This window comes from Limanda limanda, chromosome 13 (genome assembly GCF_963576545.1).
Source record: "Limanda limanda chromosome 13, fLimLim1.1, whole genome shotgun sequence".
In the NCBI taxonomy this organism is placed as follows: domain Eukaryota; kingdom Metazoa; phylum Chordata; class Actinopteri; order Pleuronectiformes; family Pleuronectidae; genus Limanda; species Limanda limanda.
In genome coordinates this window covers 2,023,795-2,048,282 of record NC_083648.1, presented here as the reverse complement: position 1 = coordinate 2,048,282, position 24,488 = coordinate 2,023,795, and the positions used below count along the sequence as shown (strand labels likewise).

The 24,488-nt window shown below is 43.2% G+C and overlaps 3 protein-coding genes across 3 annotated transcripts in view; 1 reads left to right on the top strand and 2 right to left on the bottom strand.

The window, feature by feature from the left end:
* Positions 1–1,572: 1,572 nt before the first annotated feature.
* Positions 1,573–6,663, bottom strand: epdr1 (ependymin related 1). Its single transcript, XM_061083937.1, has 3 exons — positions 6,281–6,663; positions 4,077–4,285; positions 1,573–2,669 (listed from the first exon to the last, which is right to left on the bottom strand). Exons 1-3 carry the CDS (start codon positions 6,514–6,516, stop codon positions 2,476–2,478), a joined length of 639 nt encoding a protein of 212 aa, XP_060939920.1. The 5' UTR covers positions 6,517–6,663; the 3' UTR covers positions 1,573–2,475.
* A 452-nt stretch (positions 6,664–7,115) lies between these two features.
* On the top strand, positions 7,116–11,187 carry nol7 (nucleolar protein 7). The gene is made up of 8 exons (XM_061084757.1): positions 7,116–7,309; positions 7,801–7,861; positions 8,245–8,300; positions 8,759–8,784; positions 8,890–8,980; positions 9,802–9,923; positions 10,588–10,665; positions 10,908–11,187. The coding sequence occupies exons 1-8, from the start codon at positions 7,122–7,124 to the stop codon at positions 10,979–10,981; spliced, it is 696 nt and encodes a 231-aa protein (XP_060940740.1). The 5' UTR covers positions 7,116–7,121; the 3' UTR covers positions 10,982–11,187.
* A 961-nt stretch (positions 11,188–12,148) lies between these two features.
* Positions 12,149–24,488, bottom strand: part of retreg1 (reticulophagy regulator 1) — a 17,571-nt gene continuing 5,231 nt past the window's right edge. The window contains exons 4-9 of the mRNA XM_061084498.1: positions 16,894–17,011; positions 16,538–16,622; positions 16,280–16,402; positions 16,103–16,170; positions 15,427–15,550; positions 12,149–14,783 (exon numbers count right to left, since the gene is read on the bottom strand). Coding sequence (XP_060940481.1) covers positions 14,290–14,783; positions 15,427–15,550; positions 16,103–16,170; positions 16,280–16,402; positions 16,538–16,622; positions 16,894–17,011 — 1,012 coding nt within the window. The 3' untranslated portion in view covers positions 12,149–14,289. The remainder of the gene's footprint in view (positions 14,784–15,426; positions 15,551–16,102; positions 16,171–16,279; positions 16,403–16,537; positions 16,623–16,893; positions 17,012–24,488) is intronic.

Below are 24,488 nucleotides of genomic sequence, written 5' to 3'. Positions count from 1 at the left end.
CCTGCCAAACAGGAGGCTGCAGTGTCCGGAGTTGTTTTTGTGCCAGCGCCCCCTAGCGACATGGATGACCGAGAGGCTGTTGTTTATACGGTGGTCGAGAGGGCTCAACACGCGAAAATACGCGTTGCTAAAAATAAGAAAACAACTTCGTCAATTTGATGACGCATGCTCCAGAAAAAGTCACTTTATGTGCAGATACAGAAACGCACTGCAAGTAGCTAAAACAACACCGGAAGTGTTTCCAGGGGACCGAAGAAGGTGATGCACCTGCTGCAGTTAAAGACTTTGTGAAGTGACTGCTTCTCATCAGAATCAGAATCAGAATTCTTTTATTTGCCAGGTATGTTTGCACATACAGGAAATTGCCTCGTCATTGTTGCACTGAACATAAAACAACAATATAAAAAACAACAATATATAAGAAATAGAATAAAATAAAATAGAATAAAGTATATCATGATGGAAGTGAAGTTAGAAAACTTTGTGTTCATCCTACCTGGTTTATCTGCCCTGAAGAAAAACCTATACTTTTAAATGTTTATTCCACCGAAATCCTACTTTCTGTCCTGCTACTCAACCGAGTAGTTAAAGGTTATATACTGGGAATAAAGTGAAGTTATTATTGTGGGCGATATCAAATTCATGTTGACATAATTACAGCAGGTGGGATGATAAACACGTAACAGACAATTGTTAACGATTTGTCTCATAAGTAGTTTTTTTCTGTGTTTGAGGAAAAAAATAACATATTTGAAATCAAAAGGTAACACTGCAGTTAGACACGTTAAAAAACTGGTAGATTTGGGCTTAAAACTGGTAAAGGTCAAGTGATGTTTACTGGTGTGTACTGGTGGCCAAGGTTTTCATTGTGCCCAGATGAGTCAAAGCCCTTCCCAGCACTGTTCAGTTTAATTAAATCACTCAAGATTCTACTCAGGTGTTCTACTCTATCAACATGCAGGACGTTTGTGATTCAAAACGAATCTTCCTGGACATCTCAGTTGCTGCCCAGGGTCAGAACACACGGATAATGAAGAACAGCTGGTTTTACCTGTCTCAACAATACCCTCCCCCAGAAAACCACGTAATGCATGTGTGAACCTGGTGTGAACGCAATTGTTCGAGTGAGACTCTCTAGTTTCTGCAGACTGTCTCCGCCTCCTGGTATAAAGTCTGTAGAAACCCAGGAGAACGTGAAGTGAGAACACAGGAGTGGAACCTCGGCTGGATTCACCCAATGACGTCGCTTCTAAAACGTGACAGAAAATGAAGGAAACAAATATCTCCTGGAGGAAAAGAGGCCCGTACACGGCCAGGTACAGGGATGAAAACAAGATGGAGTTCTCACCTGCTCAGAGCCTTGGAGGTTAGGCCACACGTGCATTGGAACCTTTGACAATGGAGACATGCTGGAGCCAGATGCAGATTTTAGTCAGGAAACCCTCGACCCCTAACCTCCATGTGAGGTCACGGGAGCCCACAGGGGAAAGGGCTGGCAGCCTTGGTTTCAGGTCATGTGCACGCCACACAGTGAACAACCCATTTTTAAATAATTCACAACGAAAAGTAAGATTTCTTGGTGGAACATTTTTTAATGTTTGAATTATATTTGCATGTTTCACAAGATTTCTGCATGAATCATCAAATTTAAATTAGGATTATGACCACTGAAACCCTACGTTACAGTTATTATTAGTTCAGTGTTGGTTTAGTTGTATAAATACACGTTTCCCCAAAAAAAACACAAACAAGCAAGACTCAAGCTACATACATTCATTTCAAAGCCTGATCACAATAATGCTTTTCTGTGGAATCATCTCCCAGTTTCACCCTCTCTACTTTTAAGAGTTGACTTCAAACCTTCCTTCTGATGAAGCTCATAGTTGGACGGGTTCAGGTCAGTCTGTGTCCAGCTCTTAGTGATGCTGCTATAGGTCCAGATTGTGGACGGACACATGACATATGCAGCTTCTCTTCCTCACATTAAAGTCTCATAAGCAGGTTAATGAACCGAGCCATCCGATTGTGCAAACGCCAATTTATTTCCGTGTTTAAGGACATAACCTATTTTAACATGAAGGAAATCATGAAGGTATTATAATCAGCTGATAGTTTTAACTGTGTGTTAGGTTGCAGTTAGCATGATTATCGGCCCTAACAACAATTTTAACAAATTAAAAAGCACTTCTGTAAAACACTGGACAGAGGCCGGGTGCGAAACCACTCCCTTCTTGCTATGAATTAACCTAATGCAATTTTATTTGAGCGTCCAATTTCTAGGATATTTGTAATATGTACATTAGCTTATGTGCATTAGCACAAATTGTAATGCACCCGATTTTATTGTGAAGTTAAGAATCTGGCAACGCTACATAGATGCTCGGCTGCAGAGAGAAATAGTGTGAATCTGTGGAGCAGAGAACGAGCGATTTCTGTCTCAGCCTCAGAATCCTGCTCAGCATCTTAGGTCAAAGATCAGCAGTCGGACTCGCTCATCTCCTCGGGCCGGGCTGACTGACAGGTGCTGGGGGGGGTGAAGACGTCGGGGTCGCTGATGCCCAGCCGGAGGTCGAAGAAGCGGGTGGAGGTGGTGACGCTGCTGTTGAAGGCGTAGGTCTCCTGCACCGGGTAACAGTCCTTCAAGGTGTACACGCCCACCCAGGTCTCATCTGCAGGAGACACAAGCAAGACAGATGAGACGTCTTCAGACATGTCCTCCGGAGGAAGTCGTCTAAAAACACTACTTCAATTAATGAAGATCTAAATTTTGTGTAAAGATGTGCAAATGAAAGGGAAACATTACATATCCATACATATTGAAGGGATGTGTCTGACCGATACAGATTTACAGAGTCTTCTTATGAGGACAGTGTAGATGTTTCTCCACCAGCTTCAGTTTGACCTCAGAGTTGTTTCTGTGAACTTTAACCTGGCACTAAAGGTCACCTGAGGTCATTGATCTCTGGGTTTCCACAACATCTGAATTACCATGAAGATTATTGTAGTTTCATAACTCTTACTTCTGATTTGGTTTATGCTCCAGCCAGTATCTGACTGGGTGCACTAAAAGGCTAGAGCCTGATTTTGATGACCTTTGATTGGCTGTGACGATGGCGCCTCCGCCGTGACGTCACCCGTTGGTTTTGTGAGTTTGACAGAAGTAACCTTATTGGTGGAGCAGGGGGGTGGAGCCTAACTGAGCGCTCGAGGGCACTCCACATCTACCTATACCTGCACCCATTGGACGATACTAGCTATCAATCACGCTGGGGTATCCACACACCAACCAATGGATTATAATTTACTAAATGAACATCGGTTGTATTGAAGAAGACTCGAAACTAGAGACTGAGACATAAACTTCTCAGGAAAATGTTAACTGACGTTATAAAGTGAGAAGTAGAGTAATTTTTCTCATAGACTTATATAGAAACAAGTGGAGTCGCCCCCTGCTGGTCAGTCAAGAGAATACAGGTTTCAGGTACATTGCGGGATAAAGCATAGACATATATAAAGACTAGATGTCTCGTTTGACGGAGCCGGACGTCACCACATGGCGGCCATCTTGCTAGGGGCCAGCTCGCTCACCCATAACATTGTGTTGGTAGTGGTAAATAACCATTACTTGCTCAATTTTCAACTGATTTTGAAACGGTCTGGTTTGTTATAAACGTCAGAGATGTAGATATGACACTGCATACTTATGAATAATTATGTTATTTTCTAAAAAAAATTAATAATTTATGCAGTGTCATAACTACATCTCTGACGTTTATAACAAACCAGACCGTTTCAAAATCAGTTGAAAATTTTGTAAGTTATGGTTATTTACCACTACCAACACAATGTTATGGGTGAGCGAGCTGCCCCCTAGCAAGATGGCCGCCATGTGGGGACGTCCGGCTCCGTTGGCCAGCAAAGCAGACGAGACATCTAGTCTTTATATATGTCTATGGGATAAAGCACCGCGTGCATCCGAGTGTTCGGTTACAGCCCTTTTTATTCAGGCTTGTTCTTTGTATTTTATTCTTTGTTGAACACAAACCTACAGGCGGGGTAATAAAGAGCAGGCTTACGTTTGCGTGCCGGCTTCCTGTCGGACCACTCCTGAACCTCCACGCTGTCCCCGGGGCCCCCGATGGAGTACTGGTCCTCGAAGGTGGAGTTGTCCGGGATGTCGAAGGGATCCCAGCTCTCCGTCAGTGCGATCTTAGAGCAGTCTTTGGTCTTCTGGTCGATCTGGAACATCACCATGCTCTGGTACAGGTAGATGTACTCAAAGAACCTGCAGCAAGGAGATGGAGATAGAGTCGTGTTATTAATAAACTGGAGCTTCTTGTGGTTTGTCTTATCTTATCTTATCTTATTTTATCTCACCTTATTAATCTTATCTTGATTATGATCATATCTTGTCTCATCTTATTTATTAATCTTTATTATTATCTTATTCTTGTCTTGTCTATTTTGTCTTGTTTTGTCTTATCTTATCTTGTTTTATCATATATTGTCTTATCTTATTTATATAATCTTTATTATTATCTTATTCTTGTCTTGTCTATTTTGTCTTGTCTTATCTTATCTTATTTTATCTTCCCTTATTTATCTTATCTTGATTATGATCATATCTTGTCTTGTCTCATCTTATTTATCTTATCTTTAATATTATCTTATATTATCTTTATTATTATCTTATTCTTGTCTTGTCTCATCTTATTTTATCATCCCTTATTTATCTTATCTTTATTATTATCTTATTCTTGTCTTGTCTATTTTGTCTTGTCTTGTCTTATCTAATTTTATCTTACCTTATTTATCTTATCTTTATTATGATCTTATTCTTGTCTTGTTTATTTTGTGTTGTCTTATCTTATTTTATCTTACCTTATTTATGTTATCTTGATTATTATCATATCTTGTCTCATCTTATTTATCTTATCTTTAATATTATCTTATATTATCTTTATTATCATCTTATTCTTGTCTTGTCCATTTTGTCTTGTCTTATCTACTCTTATTTTATCTTACCTTATGTATCTCATCTTGATTATCATATCCTGTCTTGTCTTATCTTATTTATATTATCGTTATTATGGTCTTATTCTTGTCTCATCTTATTTATCTTATCTTCAATATTATCTTATATTATCTTTATTATCATCTTATTCTTGTCTTGTCTATTTTGTCTTGTCTTATCTTATTTCATCTTACCTTATTTATCTTATCTTGATTATTATCATATCATATCTTGTCTTATCTTATTTATATTATCTTTATTATGATCGTATTCTTATCTTATCTTATTTTATCTTACCTTATTTATCTCATCTTGATTATTACCATATCTTGTCTTGTCTCATCCTATTTATATTATCTTTATTATGATCTTATTCTTGTCTTGTCTATTTTCTCTTGTCTTGTCTTATCTTACCTTATTTATCTTATCTTGATTTTTATCATATCTTGACTCATATTATTTATATTATCTTTATTATTATCTTATTCTTGTCTATTTTGTCTTGTCTTATCTTATCTTATTTTATCCTACCTTATTTATCTTATCTTGATTATTATCATATCTTGTCTTGTCCCATCTTATTTATCTTATCTTTAATATTATCTTATATTATCTTTATTATTATCTTATTCTTGTCTTGTCTCATCTTATTTTATCATCCCTTATTTATCTTATCTTTATTATGATCTTATTCTTGTCTCGTCTATTTTGTCTTGTCTTGTCTTATCTTACCTTATTTATCTTTTCTTGATTATGATCATAACTTGTCTCATCTTATGTATATTATCTTTATTATGATCTTTTTCTTATTCTTGTCTCATTGAGTCTTGTCTTATTTTATCTTATTTTATCTTACCTTATTTATCTTATCTTGATTATTATCATATCTTGTCTTGTCTTATTTATATTATCTTTATTATGATCTTATTCTTGTCTCGTCTCATTGACTCTTGTCTTATTAATTGATTCTTCTTGTCTTGTCTATTTTGTCTTGTCTTATCTTATTTCATCTTACCTTATTTATCTTATCTTGATTATTATCATATCATATCTTGTCTTATCTTATTTATATTATCTTTATTCAGATCTTATTCTTGTCGCGTCTCATTGAGTCTTGTCTTATCAATTGACTCTTCTTGTCTTGTCCCCTCGGTGGAGCTCAGTGTGGAGCAGGATACTAGACCCGGTCCCGGTGAGGTCCAGTTCAAACCTCGGGTCAGGGTTAGGGTCAGGGGGGGTCTACGTTCCACACAGACGGACACTGACCTCTGACAAGGGCTGTGCTTCTTCAGCTGCTGCAGGACTCGGACCCGCTGGTTCGGGCCGTCGTAGGACACCGAGGCCCGGTTGTTCCTCCCGGTGCTGTGGTCGTACCGGACCCAGCGGCCCTCCCACTGCGGCGGGGCGAGGCAGGGCCCGGCCGCCCCGGAGACCTGGGACCCGGGGAGACCGAGACCAGAAGCCCCGAGGGCGGCCAGGAGCAAGAGAGACAGCCGGAGCATGGCGGCGGAGTCCCGTTATCCGGTCCCGTTATCCCGTTATCCCGTTATCCGGTCCCGTTATCCCGTTATCCCGTTATCCGGTCCCTTTATCCGATCTCGTTACTGATCCACACCCTATGATCCACACCCGCTATAGACAAGATGTCACTATAATGCTCCCCGGATACGGCCTTCAAAATAAAGTGCGACCAAAACAAACAGGTGCAGCATTCACGATAACAGATGGAGATTATAGATAAAGCCAAATAACAACGTCAAGTTCACCATACACAAATATTATTTACATAAAACATCTCATTATCGTTTTTTAAAATATTATTATAATTGTAATATAATAATACTTATTATTATGATTATGATATTGTATTCATTCGTTGTTTGTTCATACATCATGGGAAAATTATTTGGTTTTTTTGTTTTGTTTTCTTCATTTCTACTTTTTAATTAATTACTCTTCAATTCGTTAATATAATGAATATAAAGAATGATATGATGACAGCCTTCTCTAAATAAAAGCCACCTTGTGTTGTGATCCTCCTCCTCGCCGCTGGGTGGCAGAAGCTTCCGCCCGGCGCACGTCATTTCCGGCGGCACAGACAGTCAACATGGCGCCGAGGCAACGTGGGAAAACGGCGTCTTCGTCCAAGACGGCGGATAAACACGAAGATCCCGAGGAGAACATGAGTCTGTTCGTGGATTCCAGTGACGACGAGGCTCCGGACGAGATGACGTTCGAGGAGTCGAAGCTGGCGGCGCTGCGCTGCGTGAAGGAGGCGCTGGACTGCGCCCGGAGGTAGCTAGCTAGCTTTATGCTAACAGGGCTAACCACATCCACAACAACGTGTCTCTGTGCGCTCATGCTAACAATCACCACGCAGGAGTTTCATAGTCTCAACACACAACCTGCTAATGATCAGGTGTGCTGGAATGTCTCTTAACTGGGGTTCGATCCTTAAAGATCAGCTCCGTGCACTTCGTGTTGGGTTGAGGGTCCCACCAGGACCACGTGGGAAGGGGGTCCAGGTCCTGGGATCTCCAGCTGAAGGAGCATCTTCTAATTGAGATGAAGAAACCTTCTGGGTGGGAGATGGAACTCTAACTATAACCCAGGTGGATAAACCCCGGGTTAGCATAGTCTAAAGTTCAGGATATTCAGCTGCAACGTGACACTTCACCACTAGATGTCACTACATTCCACACACAGACAGTCCACTGCCACAAATACCAGTTTCAAGTGTAATTCATTGTGTTGGAGGTGAGTTGAGCATTTGTTTTGTGTTGCAGGGAGAAGGAGCAGCTGAAGGAGAAGAGGAGGAGGAGACAGGAGCTGTTCCAGGAGCAGAAGGTCAGTTAGAGAGCTGCTGATGTTCTAGCTCTTCATGAAATTCATCATGTGACTGTTTTACCCTCTGGCCACTAGAGGGCATACCGACATTACCATACCAATAAATGTGATATTATCTAAAGATGAGAACGTTTCAATACGATCACAAGGGTTCAGTTCTGAGTTCTGATCACTCAGACCCGGTCTGGGACCAAGTTCTCTTAGTTGTTGTCATCACAAATTCGTCCTGGTCCACATGTGAAGAACCGCCCACTCAGCAGACGTCTCTGTCTTGGCACGAAATACGTAGAATAACTGTAGTAGGAAAAAACGTATAGTGAGTTTTTGATCCAGATTTGTTAAACTCTGGTGAAAAGCTTTTGTTTTTCTTCTGATTCCCACAGAAGCGACGACTCTTACCGGCGGACGTGTTGGACAAGATCGACGGCTCGACTTCCAAGTGAGTTGTGATGGTTTGGTTCATTCTGCTGCTCTTAACCTGATGTCTTCATGATTAAATAAGATGGGGGCGGAGTTTCAGAATATACCCAGAGCCGGACTAACGTAGGACAAACCTGGTTTATCCAGAACCTGCAGGCTACACTCTGTGGCAGGAGTCTGCAAAGACAATGACCTGCCTCAATTTGAGCTTTGCTACAGTGACGTCCTGTCTCGTCCCACTGCGGCGCCCGTTCTCCTGGGTTTCCCACGGCGACGGCGGCGGCAACATTCACAGGTTTCCATCTGACTAATCATGTCCGTAACCAGGGAAACAGCAATAATGATGATCGTGAGGGACAGAAACACAAACTCTGTGACGCTTAAATAAACTCTTTTTGGAGCCGTGAGTTTCCTATTGTTTTGCTCTTTTCTTTTTTCCTTCTCCTTTTAAACATTTGAATTGTCTTTTTTTCGCAGGAATCAGAAGCCGTCTGAAAACCAAGGTGAATACCCCCCCCCTGGTCATAATTCACTCACTTTAAACAAAGCAGCAGAACAAGCTTCAGATCAGATTGACTCATGTTCTTAATTCAACCCGTTCTCTCCAGGTGAAGAGCAGCAGCAGCAGGAGGAAAAGCAACAGAAGAAGAAGAAGCAGCAGAAGAAGAAGAAGAGCGGGAAGTTAGCGCATATACGAAAGTATGTAAACAAACATTTAATCATAATATATTTCTGTTAGTCCCTCGATGGGGGATGTTTTTCACGTGTTACAGGAGCCAAGACGACAGAATATAAAAAAAATAGAAAGTAAAAGTTCTACATAAGTAAACATGATGTCTTTATGATTAAATAAGATAGGGGCGGAGTTTCAGAATATACCCAGAGCCGGACTTACGTTAGACAAACATAGTTTATATGAAACCTGCAGGCTACACTCTGTGGCAGGAGTCTGCAAAGACCATGACCTGCCTCAATTTGAGCTTTGCTACAGTGACGTCCTGTCTCGTCCCACTGCGGCGCCCGTTCTCCTGGGTTGCCCACGGCGACGGTGAAGGCGACATTCACACGTTTCCATCTGACTTACAATGTCGGTAACCAGGGAAACAGCAATAATGATGAGCGTGAGGAACAGTAACACAAAATAAACTTAAATAAACCCTCTTTTTGGGGCCGAGAGTTTCCTCTTGTGTCCCGACCGGTTGAGTCTGAATCACATCAGTAATCAACACTAGTTCACACATCACAGACAATAAGACACAAACACACAGAAGGAAACTTCATTTTTACATTTCAGTGAGATACAGAAATCAAAGAAATGATGTGCATTGCAGAGGTAAACTCATTGAGTGCATTTCCTTTCTCATAACACTTTAACAAAGCGGGTTTAAAACACACAACCTGCATCTTCTCTGCCTGCATGGCGTGTGTTGTTGCAACACTGGTAGGAATGTGTGTTGTGTGTCACTTGTGTGAACGCGACAAACGGCTCCCGATGAACTTGGCCTGTTTCCATGTGTCAGTCTGAAGGGAAACTACAAGGTGACGACCGTGAAGGAGCCGGCGTCGGCGACCTTCCAGCAGCAGGCGGCCGAGCTGTTCATCCAGGCCCGGCTCTACGGACCCGGCAGCTGCAGAACCACAAGTAAGAATCATCACGTCACCAGGACACTGACCACAGGTCACACCGGAGAAAACAGTCCCTATTAATAAGTTCTGGTTTGATCCAAGTTTGCACGAAACCTTGAGGTTTTTGTAAACATGAAACTATTTTAAAAAGTGGTTTAAAAACTCACTTTTATATTTATTTTCCATCGTTTTTTTACTTTTATTTTGTTATCGTTTTTGTGTTGTTGCATTGCTGAGCATGATCTGTCTTTTCTATCATGTGATATCTCTGGACCTTGTAACTCTGGTTTTGAAAGGCCACGTAAAAATACGTTTATATTTGTTACTCAGTTTTATAATTTGCCGTCAGATAAATTAAGATATTTCATTTAGTTTTTCACGTGTTACAGGAGAAAGTAAAAATAATAATTAAGTAAACATGATGTCTTCATGATTAAATAACGTTACACAAACCTGGTTTACACAGAACCTGCAGGCTACACTCTGTGGCAGGAGTCTGCAAAGACGATGACCTGTCTCAATTTGAGCTTTGCTACAGTGACGTCCTGTCTCGTCCCACTGCGGCGCCCGTTCTCCTGGGTTGCCCACGGCGACGGCGGTGGCGACATTCACATGTGTCCGTCTGACTTCCAGCTCGTTCTCGGTCCGGAGGTGTTTACCTTCTGTTCTTCTGCTTTCAGACAACGAGCTGCTCTCCCTCCAGAACAAGAAGGGGAGGAATAAAAGTGCAGCCGTGCAGTTTGTGAAGAAAGACTGGGGTGAGTTCAGGGGATGAAAGGGAAGTGAGGGCGCCATCAGTCAAATATCAGATAAAATATACAGTTAACAATATCAAAGAGGGAATCGACTGATAAAATCATTAATTTTCAAATCGTTGCCCATGGTAACCGTTGTAATGTGATATTGTGACAGTTGTATCGTACACGAAGAAGAACTCCGTCTTTTGTCTTCTTCTTTGTTCAGTTTATTAACTTATCTGTTTCTCTGTCTGACCTTCCAGCCTCTAAAGAAAGAGCCAAAGCAGAGAAGCTGAAGAAGCGGTGGCTCCACAAGCAGCAGATTCCCTCCGGCTGACCTCTGGTTGACCTCTGGCTGACCTCCGGCTCCAGATTCCTCGGAGCTCCTCTGCACCGGCTGCTCGTGGATTTAAAGAGGACACAGAACATGGCTGAAGTCCCAGGAAACCAAGGGACGGACGTGGTTTAAAGTCCTGCTGGGATGCAGGCTGGACTTAATGTGGAGACACTAGCAGGACAATGTGCAGCTGAATGCAGGGGGGGGGGGGCGGGGCAGATTACACCAAATGAAAAGTCCTGGGACAGACTGAGAATCAGAGACAATTAACCCATAAACCCTGAGGCTCTCACCTATGTTTCTAAAAGAGCAGAACACACAAAGAAACAGTCATTTTGTATCTGTGCTGATGAAAAACTTGTTTTCAGAACATTAGTTGTTCTCTTTGCTTCCAGTTTAATCGCTGTATAAATAAATGCTTGTATCAGTATCTCATATTTGATAAAAATCCAAAGTAAACACTTGAGTGAAAAGGATGAAACCAAGCCGACTATTAATCTGCAATTATCAATTATCTATTTAGCGCTAAGATGATAGAGAACGTGTCAGAATGATGTGAAGGTTTGGGGGAAGATACCAAAATACATAAAGATAAATATTTATATATTGAAAAACATTCTCAATGATTGTGAAGATGGCGTTATCAAACTTATGACAAAAATATTACAAAGGCTTGATGTTTTATAGATTAACCACAATCTTCATTATAAAAAATAGATCCGAAGATATGAGTGTTTATTTAAATGTAGAATATGAACAGAAATACTCATCTTTTCTGCCTTGTGAACTTTGTATTGGTCATTTAAAATATGTGAGAAGAAGAACGACTAGGACCCAGTAGAGCTCAGACCTCCGAGGCCCAACAGTCTGTTCTCGTTTCATATGAATCTGTTGGACCAGTCGGAAAATAACCTCCTTGGTAACAAACTACATTTTGTTATTGACTAACTTCGTAACATCTTTTCCAAATGTCGAAGTGTTTTTGCGCTTTGTTCTGACAAGTGGAAGATAAACGCTGCCACTGATTCTTCTGTGAAACGATCACATCGGCTGATTTGATCTTTCCCATCCTTTTATATCAGAGATGTGTGTTTACTGTTTTCTAAAGACATTTGTTAAAGGAGCAAGCGTTCACAAACACTGAGGTCAAATGAATAAAACTGCAGATGGCTTTACAACATTTTATTGATCTTGAGTTTAAATACACAAAAGTACATTTTGTTAATGCATATTGGTTCCGACCCACCAAGAACTTTCTGAAACGGGCATGATGTGTCTGAAGGCGCTCGGAAGCCAACTTGATACAACTGGAAGGTTAATGAACAAACCAATTAACCAATATATTAATCGGAAACTTAGAAAAGCTTCTTACGTGGAGTTGGTGAAACCTGACGTCTTTTACGGTTACGACACAGGAAACTGCAGCCGCTACAAAGCCCTCCGAGGCACTGATGAACACGTCTTTATAGTTCTGTTAGGAAACAGCATCATGAATTCAAGAGGATACGTTGAACTGCACGTGTTAGATATTAAAAGAACGTCTTCAGGTACAAGGCATGTTAAAGGAGTTCCTCATTCAGTGATGAAGACTCAACCTGGTAAATCATTAAATAATCATTAAGGTGCAAATGAGAATCCAGCGTCTCAACATTTAACTTTCAGAGCATCAACACTCGTTTTGAATCACAGAGCAAACTACACGAGGGGCAGGAAACTTCACGTGAAGCAGCTTCAACTTGGCAGGCCCTTGTTGCGTTTTGTGTAATCACATCGGGTCGGTTCCCGTTCCTTCTCGGATTCCAACGTTCTCAAAGGGGACAACGTGTTTTTAAAGGCAGGCGGTGGGTGGGAAGTGTAAAGTGCATGAAGAAGAACTTTCACTGATTGAGAGAGACGACGCCTCCAGAGCAACCAGGACTGTTTGGCCTGTGATTTTATTCAGAACCTGAAAGTTTACTGAACATGATTGGTTAGAGTTCCCCAGACAAGGTGACTTAAAGGTTCAGTGTGTAGGATTCAGTGACACCTAGTGGTGAAGTGTCGTGTTGCAGCTGAACACCCTTCACCCTTTCAAAACCTGTGCCCAAAGATGTGTGGAAGCACTGGAAGCAAAATGTTTGCTTTCATAAGTTTAAGATCTGCATGCATAGTATTTTGAGTTTGTTGTGGTTGAATAAAAGTGTTCCTACTTTTTAACCTCGACAATCCAACCAGTAGAAGTGTGTAATGTTGAAAAGATGGATTGTGGTTAATATGTCAAACTAAATCCAATCAGTTTGAATGATCTTACATGATAGGAGAAGTCTCTTCATCTCAGCGGTTAAAACACATTTGATACTATTATAGTCTTCACGTTACGTATTGACTCAAGCTTGTATTCCCCTTTATGATTTAAATATAATGTCAATACATTTTAACGGCCACACGTATTTCTAACTCTGTATTTTAACCCAGCATTTATCAGCAATGTGTCGTCATTAAAAGTTTTATAACAAACTATAAACGAGTTGTAGGATTTAAGGGACATTTAAAGTGTATAAATTATGAGTAATTCATGTAACACAGTTTTAAATATACATCGATACACATGTTCAATTGCCCTCGTTTACTTACGACTACGTTATAGTTTGACTTGTTAACCTCAACAATCAAATAGGATCAGAGGTGCAACTGATGAAAAACAGGTTCTTAGCCCTCAGCCAATCAGAGAGCTTCGACACCGGGACCAGACAACACAGTCTCTTACTCACTGTGTCAGAAAAGGTGAATCAAGTCCTGAACAACCTCAGGTCAAACTTATTGTCGCCTGTGTTTCCTCCCGCTCACGCAGACTCAACTTTGCACGAGTTAACGCACAGATGGAACAGCATGGTTACCTTCGTTACTTATTTATAAATACAATTCAATAATTTAAAGGTTCAGTGTGTAGCGTTTTTAGTGCCATCTAGTGGAGTAAGAAGCAAATTCCCCTACGCTCGTCCAAGCATGTAGAAGAAGAGAGTGTTGTCTGCTCAGGCGACTGTGGAAACACGACGGTGCAACATGGCGTCTGACTCATTAACTCGTGAATATTATTCTCCATTTTCTTCTCCCTACCACGAGAGCTTTAAGGCTTAACGGACCTTGAGTTATGGTGAGTTATGTTCTTTGTGATAAAACAATCAACAGTGTTTGACCTTGTGTGAAAGGAGTCGCCTCCACCTTCATGTTTTACAGATGTTGATCTTTGCACTACAGTCAAAAGATTAATGGAAACATTGTTTTCTCATAACTCCTCCCTCCGCCCTGCGACCGAACTCTGTCACCAGTCAGTGGCGTCTGAGGAGTTTGCTGAAGAACCCAGTTGAGGCCGACCCGCCCGTCTTGGCCTCCTCTTGGACCGGGGTCTTCTTCTCTCCCAGCCCCAGTTCCCCCAGCTGCTCCAGCTCCGACTGGTCCAGCAGCTCAAAGTCCTCCACCTCGCTGTCCGACTCCTCGGCCAGCTCCAGCAGCCGGCTGGTGGACTCCCGGCGCCTGGACCGGTCCGTGTCCTGGCTCGATGCCGGGAAGCCGACCGCTGCTTCTATTCTCTCCTGGATGGCGGCTGTGACCGCGGCGGCGATGAAGTCTCCCGCCATCTGGTTGACCAATTCGAGCGCTTGGTCGTCGGATAGGTCTTTGTGAGGATGGGGTGTATGTTTGGATTTGATTGGTAAGGGAAGGCCGAGGTCATCGCTGTCATCGTCGCCATTGGTCGTTGCGCCGTTGTCGAGTGAAGGGAATTCTTGGAGGCCACCGAGGAACGCTTCCTCTCTGTCCAGGTCTGTGAGGTGAAGTAAAGAAAAGAGGTAAAGACATTTACAAGAGGATAGTCAGGGTTGGACTCCAGGAGAGGAGAGTGGATGTGCTGTGACATGAGATGCTACTGCACGAACATCAGAAACACGCAGAGGCAAATACGACTACAGCGTCCAAAGGCTCCGAGAGGAGAGATGTAGTGAAACCTTCTCCAGGTAGAGCTGATATACCGTGAGTCTACCACAGCTACACAGAGTCATCGGGAGTTTGCTTTCTCTCTACATCTCTCTGTCAAGTAATGGGGATTATTGAATATAGTATTTTGGCTTGAAATACTCCTGCTCCACCCTAGAGGTCGGACATCTTTATTCTAAAGGTGGGGTGAGGGGGTGAAGGAGGATGGAGGTCATAAGTGCTTCAGGGTTAAGGTTCATAACAAGCGTCCAGCTCTTATCGATTCCAGTCGCTGAAGGTGTTGTAGATACAGAAGTACTTTGTCTACAGATAATACTCATGTCTTTGGGTGCTAATCCCAATTTCCAGCAATGCATGTGCATGAGATCAGGGGGCGGAGCTTCAGAAGGAGCAGTGAGGGGAGGGGTGTACTTGTTTTCAAACATTCCCCAGAAACACTAACTCCACCTTTAATACCCGTGTGTCAAACGTACCCTCTGAGTTCTCCGTCTGTGGTGTGTGTCCTTCTGAGAGGTTGAACGTCCCGTTGTCCGTCCACGTGACCTCAGACACCTCGGTGTCCGATACGGACATGTCCTTACACCCGGTGGAGTCCAGCTGTCGGGAGGAAAACAAGCAAACACATGGAGAGGTCAGATTTCAGAGAGCGAAACCAAGGCTGACGTGTGCAGGACAGTGACCTGGAAATTAAATAGCTATAAAAGTGCATCTCAAACCTCATTTGCTCATAAAAACTTCAAATTCTGACTAAACAAGAATAGTAACTTTTTGTCTGAAACTACATTGTTTTCCGACAAGTTTCTGATGACTCATGATGGAAGCTGGATATAGAAGTTCGACAAAAGAACTCTTTGCTCAAGTTTCACGTCCACTGATGTGGCTAGAAACTGAAAAGAAATCGGAGGTAAGTGGATCTTTGCTTTCTAGTCTTAAGTCACCGTCTTTACAAAGTCTCACAGCAGTCAAATTCAAAAAACTAGGAAAACCTGGGACTGTAGAAGGAAGCAAGATGCAAAGGAATCGGGTGTTTGACCTGAAGAGCAACATTTCTTATATCATTCAGTTTGATGGTGGGAATTCAATCAGCTTTAACTGGATCCAGTCGGTCAACACAGGGCTAATTAGACAGAGAGGAGCTGATCCACCGACCTGAGGGAACATGGAGGACAGGTCGGACTCCACGCCCGCCTCAGTCTGAGTCTGCATCATTCTCTTCTCTGAAAGGAGGAAAACACAGAGGAGAAGAGTGAAGGAGAAGCTGTAGGTATTAACGTATAAATATAATGTATAGCTATCTGTTTAATGTATGATATGGATTCTATTTACCATGGTTTTCTTTGATTTTCTGGAGGAGCTCTCCAATGCCAAAGTCCAGCTTCTGCAGAACCGGCTCCAGCCACAGACCGATGTCATGAGATGAGATCAGAGGCCACAGGAAGACGCCCAGCACTGCAGACACACATTCGTTTCCAGGAAGCTTTTAACACACCAGCCATAACAACAACACACTGCAAAGGCATCTGAACTCAATGTGGAGACACAGGGTTGATGAAAGGAACAGGGATTTTGAAAAGTTAGACTCACCGAGAATATACAAGATGACGAACCCTGGAATGTAGCGTCCTAGGACAGCGAAGAAGGTGCAGAGACTGCAAACCAGCAGGCAGAACTAGAGGAGAAGAAAGGGAGGATCAGAGAAGGAGTTGAGTCACATGTTCTCAACAAGCCCAACCTTCTGTATGTCCGACAAAGGAGATGCATTTTCTGTAGAGATGTGTAGAGAGTCGGGATGTATCGGATGCATTTAGCTTGAAGTGCATTCAGAGCGGATTAACGCAGATTTCCCAGAATCCCCTGCTACAATAAACCACTGTGCTTTTAATCTGAAACCAAATTCATCAGTTGCATGGATTCGCTCTCGGGCTCTTCAGCCGTCTCACCTTGCCGGGGTTCTGCTGTTTGAAAGCCGAAGTCTCCTGGAGGAAAAGGTTGATGGAGTCGCTGAGATGAGGTCCGGTCCCAGAGCGTCCGTCCTGGCCTGAGTCGATGATCTCCCAGCTGCAGGGAAGCAGAGACAACAGAGGACACGTCAGTCTCACCTGGACAGTGACCAGCCAGATGTTTAATGACAGAGACAACATCAGTCCAGGACTTTTACTTCTGTGAAGTTGAGACAAAGTGATGCTGCTTCGTCCTCATTCAACCAATGAGCTCATTTTGTATCATTTAAATCTGCATCACATTTTTTATTTTATTGAACAATGACTTTGAAGTGTTCCAGCTTATTTTTCTGGATAAAGGGAGGAAGTGGAAACACATCGTCTGTGGTGCTTCCGCATAGATTTCATGATCTAGAAACTTAGTACACACACACACACACACACACTTTGTTCATCTTGTGTTGCCTTGAATGTGTTTCTCAGATACAGCGACTCAGCATAAACAATAATACCGACAGTTGTCTGAGAGAGGAACTGAAGAAGTTTCTTTGGGGTCTTAGGATTCCACGTAGGTTGAGGGTCTTGATAGAATTTAGTGCTTAAATGCAGATGTGTTTTTAAAGTTTACAAATAGCAGATTAAAAGGTAAAATTTTCACCTTTGTTTCTATGACAACAATCGAACCAGCAGAGTAAAGGTGGGCCTGGTAGCGACCTCGACAGGGTTCAACAGCTAATATGATCATGTACTAAATATAAGACCCACAGGGGATGGAAACTACACGTCCTGTGGACGCAGCTGTCCTGGAAACAGCTGCTGTGAGATCACCATGGAGATCTGGTTACACCATCACAGCAGAGAGGTTCCTCCGCCAACATCATGACCGTTGTCTGTCGGGGGTTATTAGGGTGTTCAACATGATGGGATGGCTCCTTGTTTCTGCTTCATCCTGTAACTATCTCAGACATTATTGCTTTATGCAGGTTTTGGCATCCATGAATAAATAAACATTCTGTTCCTATCCAGGTTAATGATTTTAATTAGTGTTATTGCTGTGAAAGGTTTACACGCTCTAATGTTCAGAAAACATCAGAATCATCAGACTGTCGGTCGCTGCAGCTCCTCTCTTCAGCCTCTGTCTCAAATACTTGGTTTTAGCTCCTGTCTCTTCAATAACTACTGAGTGAGCAGTGAACCACCACTGGACAGAATCAGCTTCGATCCATAAACTCTGAGTTTTTAAAGATGCCATATCAGCTCAACCATAACGTCCGCTAAAGGACACAAACTAAACCAGCCAAAGCCCCTCCCCCTTTCTTCTTTCTGCCTCATCATGCAACAACACACGAGAGGCCACCAGAAGCTGAGGAATCTCATAGACACCCAACACTCCTCCCACATGACCCAGACATCACGCCTGGTCTCACGTGACCCTCATGACGAGAAGGTCAGCCGGCTGCCTCCGGACTTCTAGGCACCTAACCCCGTGGGAGGCGGTCTGCAGGGAAACATGATGAGCCGCTCGCGTGACAGCGTGAAGCAACACCTGCAGTGACGGATGGACAGGGTGAGAGTTTCTCTGTTCCATGAAACACGGACGTGTCCCTGGAAAGAGATGAAAATCTTCTTGGAAAGAGAATCGTTAAGTTTCACCGTATCACTGATGACGTGGAGTTCGCTACTGGATATTTCTCTTGGCGGAACCGGTATTACTGGAAAACAAACTCTGTGTGTAAACTGTGTTGTGGAAGAACGCCGACGTGTTTCACCATATTCTCCCGGAGCTGCGTGAGGATGCTGGTTCCACCTGCTAGCTCGAGTTTAGCTCCAGTTAGCATCTCTTTGCTTCTTTACGTTGAGTTTGTACGTAATCTCATTGTGAGGAAAATCTGCGTTGGGTGTAAACACAACATCCGAGGATAGTGACACCAACGTTTAGGAAATAAAATAGGGCACAGGGCATTCGTGGGATTGAGCAGCTCAGTGTGGCGCTTTCACTTTGGGTTTATATGTAGAAAACAGTTGTAAAAGCTTTTCTTGTCCATTTTACCATCAAAATCTGACAGGTTTTTGGTTTTGAGTTTTATCCAGAAGCATAATCCTCAACCCAATACACACGGGTTTCAAATCCCAACATTTTCCTGACCTCCTGTCACATGAGCTCCATAAACACTTTGGGTACTTGGCGGCAAATATATCACATGTCATCGCTCCAGACCCCCGCTGCCTTCCATAGCTGAAAGACCAGCCATCACTCACACAGAGAAACATCCAACTTTCACTAGAGAACCCGACAACAACCACGTCAGAGGAATCCTGGCGCGTGAGCAGCTGTCGCTTTCTACCCAATCAGTAATCTCTGAAACAACACAGGCAGCGGCACATCGGAGCCTCTAACAAGCCCGGTGACGGCAAGTTAAAAATAGAACGAGACAAACAATGCGAGGACTGGCGGCAAAAACATCCCGGCTCCTCACTTGTGATTTGGGTGGGGGGGGGTAAATATGTTTACCCACCTGTCTGTGGGGGTTTAAACCACAGAGACGAGCTCTGGTGCAGATAAAACCTGATTCTGTTCTGGGTTCAGTTAAATATGAGTTAATGGAGACTGAGGCCAGAGTCCCGACAGTAATATCCGGAGTTATGGGAAGCAATGACACAATGAGGGGAAGCTTTCCAACTGGATCTGTGCCGGGTTGCTCGTGTTGTTGATCTAATTTCCACTAAAAAGGATTGTTTAGGTGTGAAGTAAGTTCATAGTTCAAACAAGGCCAGACAGACACAAGAGAGTAGTGCTCGGTGTCATCTCCACCAGCAGAGAGTCAGAAGCCCTCAAGCTTCAGTTCAACCAAATCACCAAAATAAAGGAAACAGAAAAACGCACTACTCACTCACTACTCTCCTCTAGGCTACGTCTTTGGTCAATAGTCACCGGGGTTAAATCTGAAAAGACTCGATGATGCCGACATGATCAAAATGTTGATTTCTTTAAGCAAAGCAAAATTGTTTTCTTTCATTGGTAGAAATCTCAGGCATAAATATTTCAAAACCCCCAAATCAAAATCTGTCCAAATGGCAAAATATGACCACGGAGAGAAAATATCTTTTGACCCTTTGAAGAAACAAAACAAACAAGCCATTTCCTCCAAGTCTCCTCTGCAGAACTCACACAACTCCAGTCCCACGATCGTCAGGAGACATCTCAGGTGCTTTCAGAAGATTCACCGACGCCACGAAAGTCAGCCAGACGCTGGAAGGTGAAGAGATGATAATTGCGTGAGGGAGGAAGCGAGAGACGGCTTCGACTTGTCTTGTCTGTAAAGAATGCAGCAGCGAACTCTGGGACGAGCCAAAACCTGGTTTCTACGTGCCACACGGAACGAGAGCAGCTCGTGTTTATCCTGAATGAAGCTCCGGTCGGAGTATTTCAAGCGGCTTCGCCTAAAAATAACCTGGTCACACAAACATTCCGACCAGGCAGCGATCAGGAGGACAGGAGGGACGGGGTTAAGGAGGGCAGATACAGCAACTCCCTCCACCTACCCCCCCCCCCCCCCACACAGGCTTCCTGTCATGTCAGTGACATGGCGTGGACGGACAGATGGACACGTGTGTCTCATGCTGACACAGCGATCGCATGTTGACGACTGTGTTTTCTGTTTACTGGTTGTTTAAAGGAGAAGTATTAGAGATGTTTCGATACCATTTCTCAGGATTCCGATACCTGGACTATATCCGAAACCAGTTTAACTCAAACCTGAGGTCACATGTTGGCTCGCTCCGGCAAACGCTGCTCGACCAGAAATCACTTCTTCTTCTTCACTGCTCTGAAAACAGAACTCGCTAGTGGCAGTAAAGCACAGAGGCTGTTTTGGAGCAACGAAGAAGAAGTGATTCCTGGGAAAAGTCGATTTTGGGAGAATATGCTTGTTGAGAACTTGATAATTTGAGAACAATTTTGTTACTGTGTTGATGTGAAATATGTGTTTAATTCCACTTTGAATGCACATGTTTTTCTCAAGAGAGGTTAACCCCCTGATCCTAACCATTTTCTCAAGAGAGAGACATTCAAAAAATGTCAAAAATGAATAAATAAATAACAGAAATGGATTCGGCTCATCACCAATATTGATGTTATTTGTTGTGTTGCCCAATAAATAATCAGATCTATTTCCAGCTGTGCTCTTGTCATGTCGTCATTAACTTCCAGTAACGTCCAAGATGTGTGATTTCATGATGTGTGTCTGTGTGTATGTGTGTGTTTGTGTGACCTCATCACATAATTTGCCCGTGATGAAACACTCGTGGTTTGTTTGTGTTGTTTTCCAAAGGTTCAAGCTTGTGTCCAATCACAGGCTCCGCTCGGAAACGCACCCACTCCAGTGATCTGATTGGCTCGGTCGCTTCAGGTCACACCTCCGGGTCAGTTCCGGCCGGTGAGAAGCAGCTGAGTCACACACACACACACACACACACACACACACACACACACACACACACACACACACACACACACACACACACCATGCTCAGGTTTCACAACTCTTGAGACACTTTTGTGTTTGTTGTGGGAACAAACAGCAGCAGCACAGAGTCACATGACCTCTCTCCATGTTTACTGGCATGACACATAGATTTCTGAAATATACATAACACACACTGTCAAAACATGTGCAGCACGTTCCAGGAATCAGCTATTTTTTCTCATTAACGTCATGTAAATATTTAAGTTTAGTTATTTTCAAGTTAATTGGAACTCACACTGTTTGGTTTCAATCAAAATGTCTCAACATGAAATTACAAGTTCAGTTTACTTCACAGTGTTCAGAGAAAACAGTTAATTCACAGATTTCAGTTCCAAGCCTGTCTCTAATAGGTTGAATATTTACTGATGTCATGGAGTCTGCTATTTGAGTTGAAGGGACATTTTTCAATATCATAAATTAGTTAAACCAGTTTTAACCAGAATATGGAATTAAATGGGGATAACGAGGAGAAGCGAAGAGCAAACGTTAACGTTAACTTTAACAAAAAGAGTTAAAGTGATTTTAAATGTGATGTTTTATAGATTAAAACTCTCAAAAGTACTTTTCTGTTGTCGTCTTCCAAATGATCAACGTTATGTTATGCTATGTTATGGATTCACCACACACACACACACACACACACACACACACACACACACACACACACACACACACACACACACACACACACACACACACACACACACACACACACACACACACACACACACACACGAGCTGGCACTGTTGGTATAAACATCCCAGCTGTCAGCTCGCATTTTGGGTCACCAGCTCATCTCCCACAAGCCTTTGCCCGGAGACTTGCTGTGAGCCTCATGTGCTAATTACCCAGAAGACACCTCTGACAGACGTAAACACAATCCCACCTGCTGGCCAAATGTCAACGTGACAGAGGGGGGGGGGGGACAACAAGTTCTCCAAGCACGCAGAGCAGAATAAAACAACTGCTTCCATACGAGGGACAGAAAAAGAACCCGGATTCAAAGGGTTAAATCAGCTGAGGCTTCGAGATCAAGGGCTGCGGTCAGAAAGTCAAAATAATCTATTTTCCTAACGATGGAAAACGTCACAAGGTCAAGGAAAGATGTGAAGGAGAAGCTGTAAGGAGTTAGGAAAGGAAAGAAGTGAAGGAGAAGCTGTCAAGAGTAAGGAAAGGAAAGATGTGAAGGAGAAGCTGTAAGGAGTTAGGAAATTAAAGATGTGAAGGAGAAGCTGTAAGGAGTTAGGAAAGGAAAGAGGTGAAGGAGAAGCTGCAAGGAGCTAGGAAATTAAAGTTGTGAAGGAGAAGCTGTAAGGAGCTAGGAAAGGAAAGATGTGAAGGAGAAGCTGTAAGGAGTAAGGAAAGGAAAGATGTGAAGTAGAAGCTGTAAGGAGTAAGGAAAGGAAAGATGTGAAGGAGAAGCTGTAAGGAGTTAGGAAATTAAAGTTGTGAAGGAGAAGCTGTAAGGAGCTAGGAAAGGAAAGATGTGAAGGAGAAGCTGTAAGGTTTTTTTTTGGTTTTCAAATCCCTTTATTTTACCACTGCAAAAGAGAACAGCAGATCACTATCACATCATCCCTTTGGAGCAAAAAAAACAAAAACAAAAACATCCCTAAAATACAACAAAAACGTCCACCTGAGAGCGTGTTTCTCAAATCAGAAACTTACATTCAGCTCTCCGTCACTCCCCACAGAGCATAAAACCCCTCCAACAGCCCATATGTGTCTGAAACCCTGCAAATCGTCCATCATTTGATAATAAGAATGTTCCACCCTCAGTCGGGCCTTCAGCAGTCCCTTCAGAACCAACACCGGCTCCACACTACCGACACTCTGCGCCCGGTTCTTGCGTGTTAGCCAAATGGCCAATTTGGCAGAACCAGATAAAAAGTTCACCAATGTGTGTACACTCTTCTTCTGAGCACAGTACTTCGGGCCAAAAATAAACAAATCAAAAGAAAATTTCTCCCCTAGACCCAGAAACAACTTTTTTAAAAGTTCAAACAGCACTGTCAGCCGAGGACACTGAACGAATAAATGCACCAGGGTCTCGCTCTGAGAGCAGAAAATACACTCCTCCCCCTGCTCTGGATCCAGGTGCGCTCTGTATCTGTTCGTAGCTATCGCTCCATGTACAATCCTCCACTGGAGGTCTGCTGTCCGTTTTTCAACGGGCAGCTTGTACAGAGACCGCCAGCTGCCTTTCGGGGAAACGTCCGAACCAAAAAAACCCGTCCACTTCGACTCCTGCATGCCTGCCAAAGAGCGCAGGTTCAGCACCTTAGAACAGATTCGGTACAAATCCTTCTTCCCTGCAGCCTGAAAACTCTCCAGGTGTGGGGTTGTGAGAGACAGCAGCTGACCTCCTCCCTCCTGCCACTCCCCCGCAACTGGGGCGATAGACAGAGCGGGAAAACTGTATTCTCCCTCTTCGCTCCACTGGTCACATAGAGTGCGGTTCTGTGCAAATTCCCTCAGAGGTTGTTGCAGGGCAGCACAGACTTCCTCCACCACTCGGTTGATCAACCTGATGGAGGTGATGTTGCTTCTCTCTCTTAGGGCTTCCACAGATGTTGCCGTCATCTTCATCAGATGCCCCAGTTTGGTACAGCCAGCCTCCCTAAGATAGGCTCGCAGGCTGGCAGACTGCAGTGTTTGAGTCTTTATGAAATTATTATAAAACAGAGGTTCCTCAAACAACCACATGCCCGGAATCTCATTTGTGGCACGTGAAACCTTAAAGATCTGCCATGCCTGCAATACCGAACTGTAAAAAGGTGTAAGTCCAGTTAGGTCCACATCCTCAAGCTGTAAAAGAAAAAGCTGTTTTTCGAAGCCCAATCGCCCAGCTCTCTTCAGCAGCAGCCGAGCTGTGTCAAACCAGCTTGGGCCGCAATTGTACATAAGTCTTTGGGCAGCCTGGAGTCTAAAAGAGGCAATTTTTGCCTGGATGTTAATTAGTCCCTGCCCCCCTTCAGCCACAGGCAGGTAGAGGGCTGCTGCCCGGACCCAGTGCCGGCCAGACCAGAAAAAGTCCAGGATGACTCGCTGAACATCCTCCATCAGGC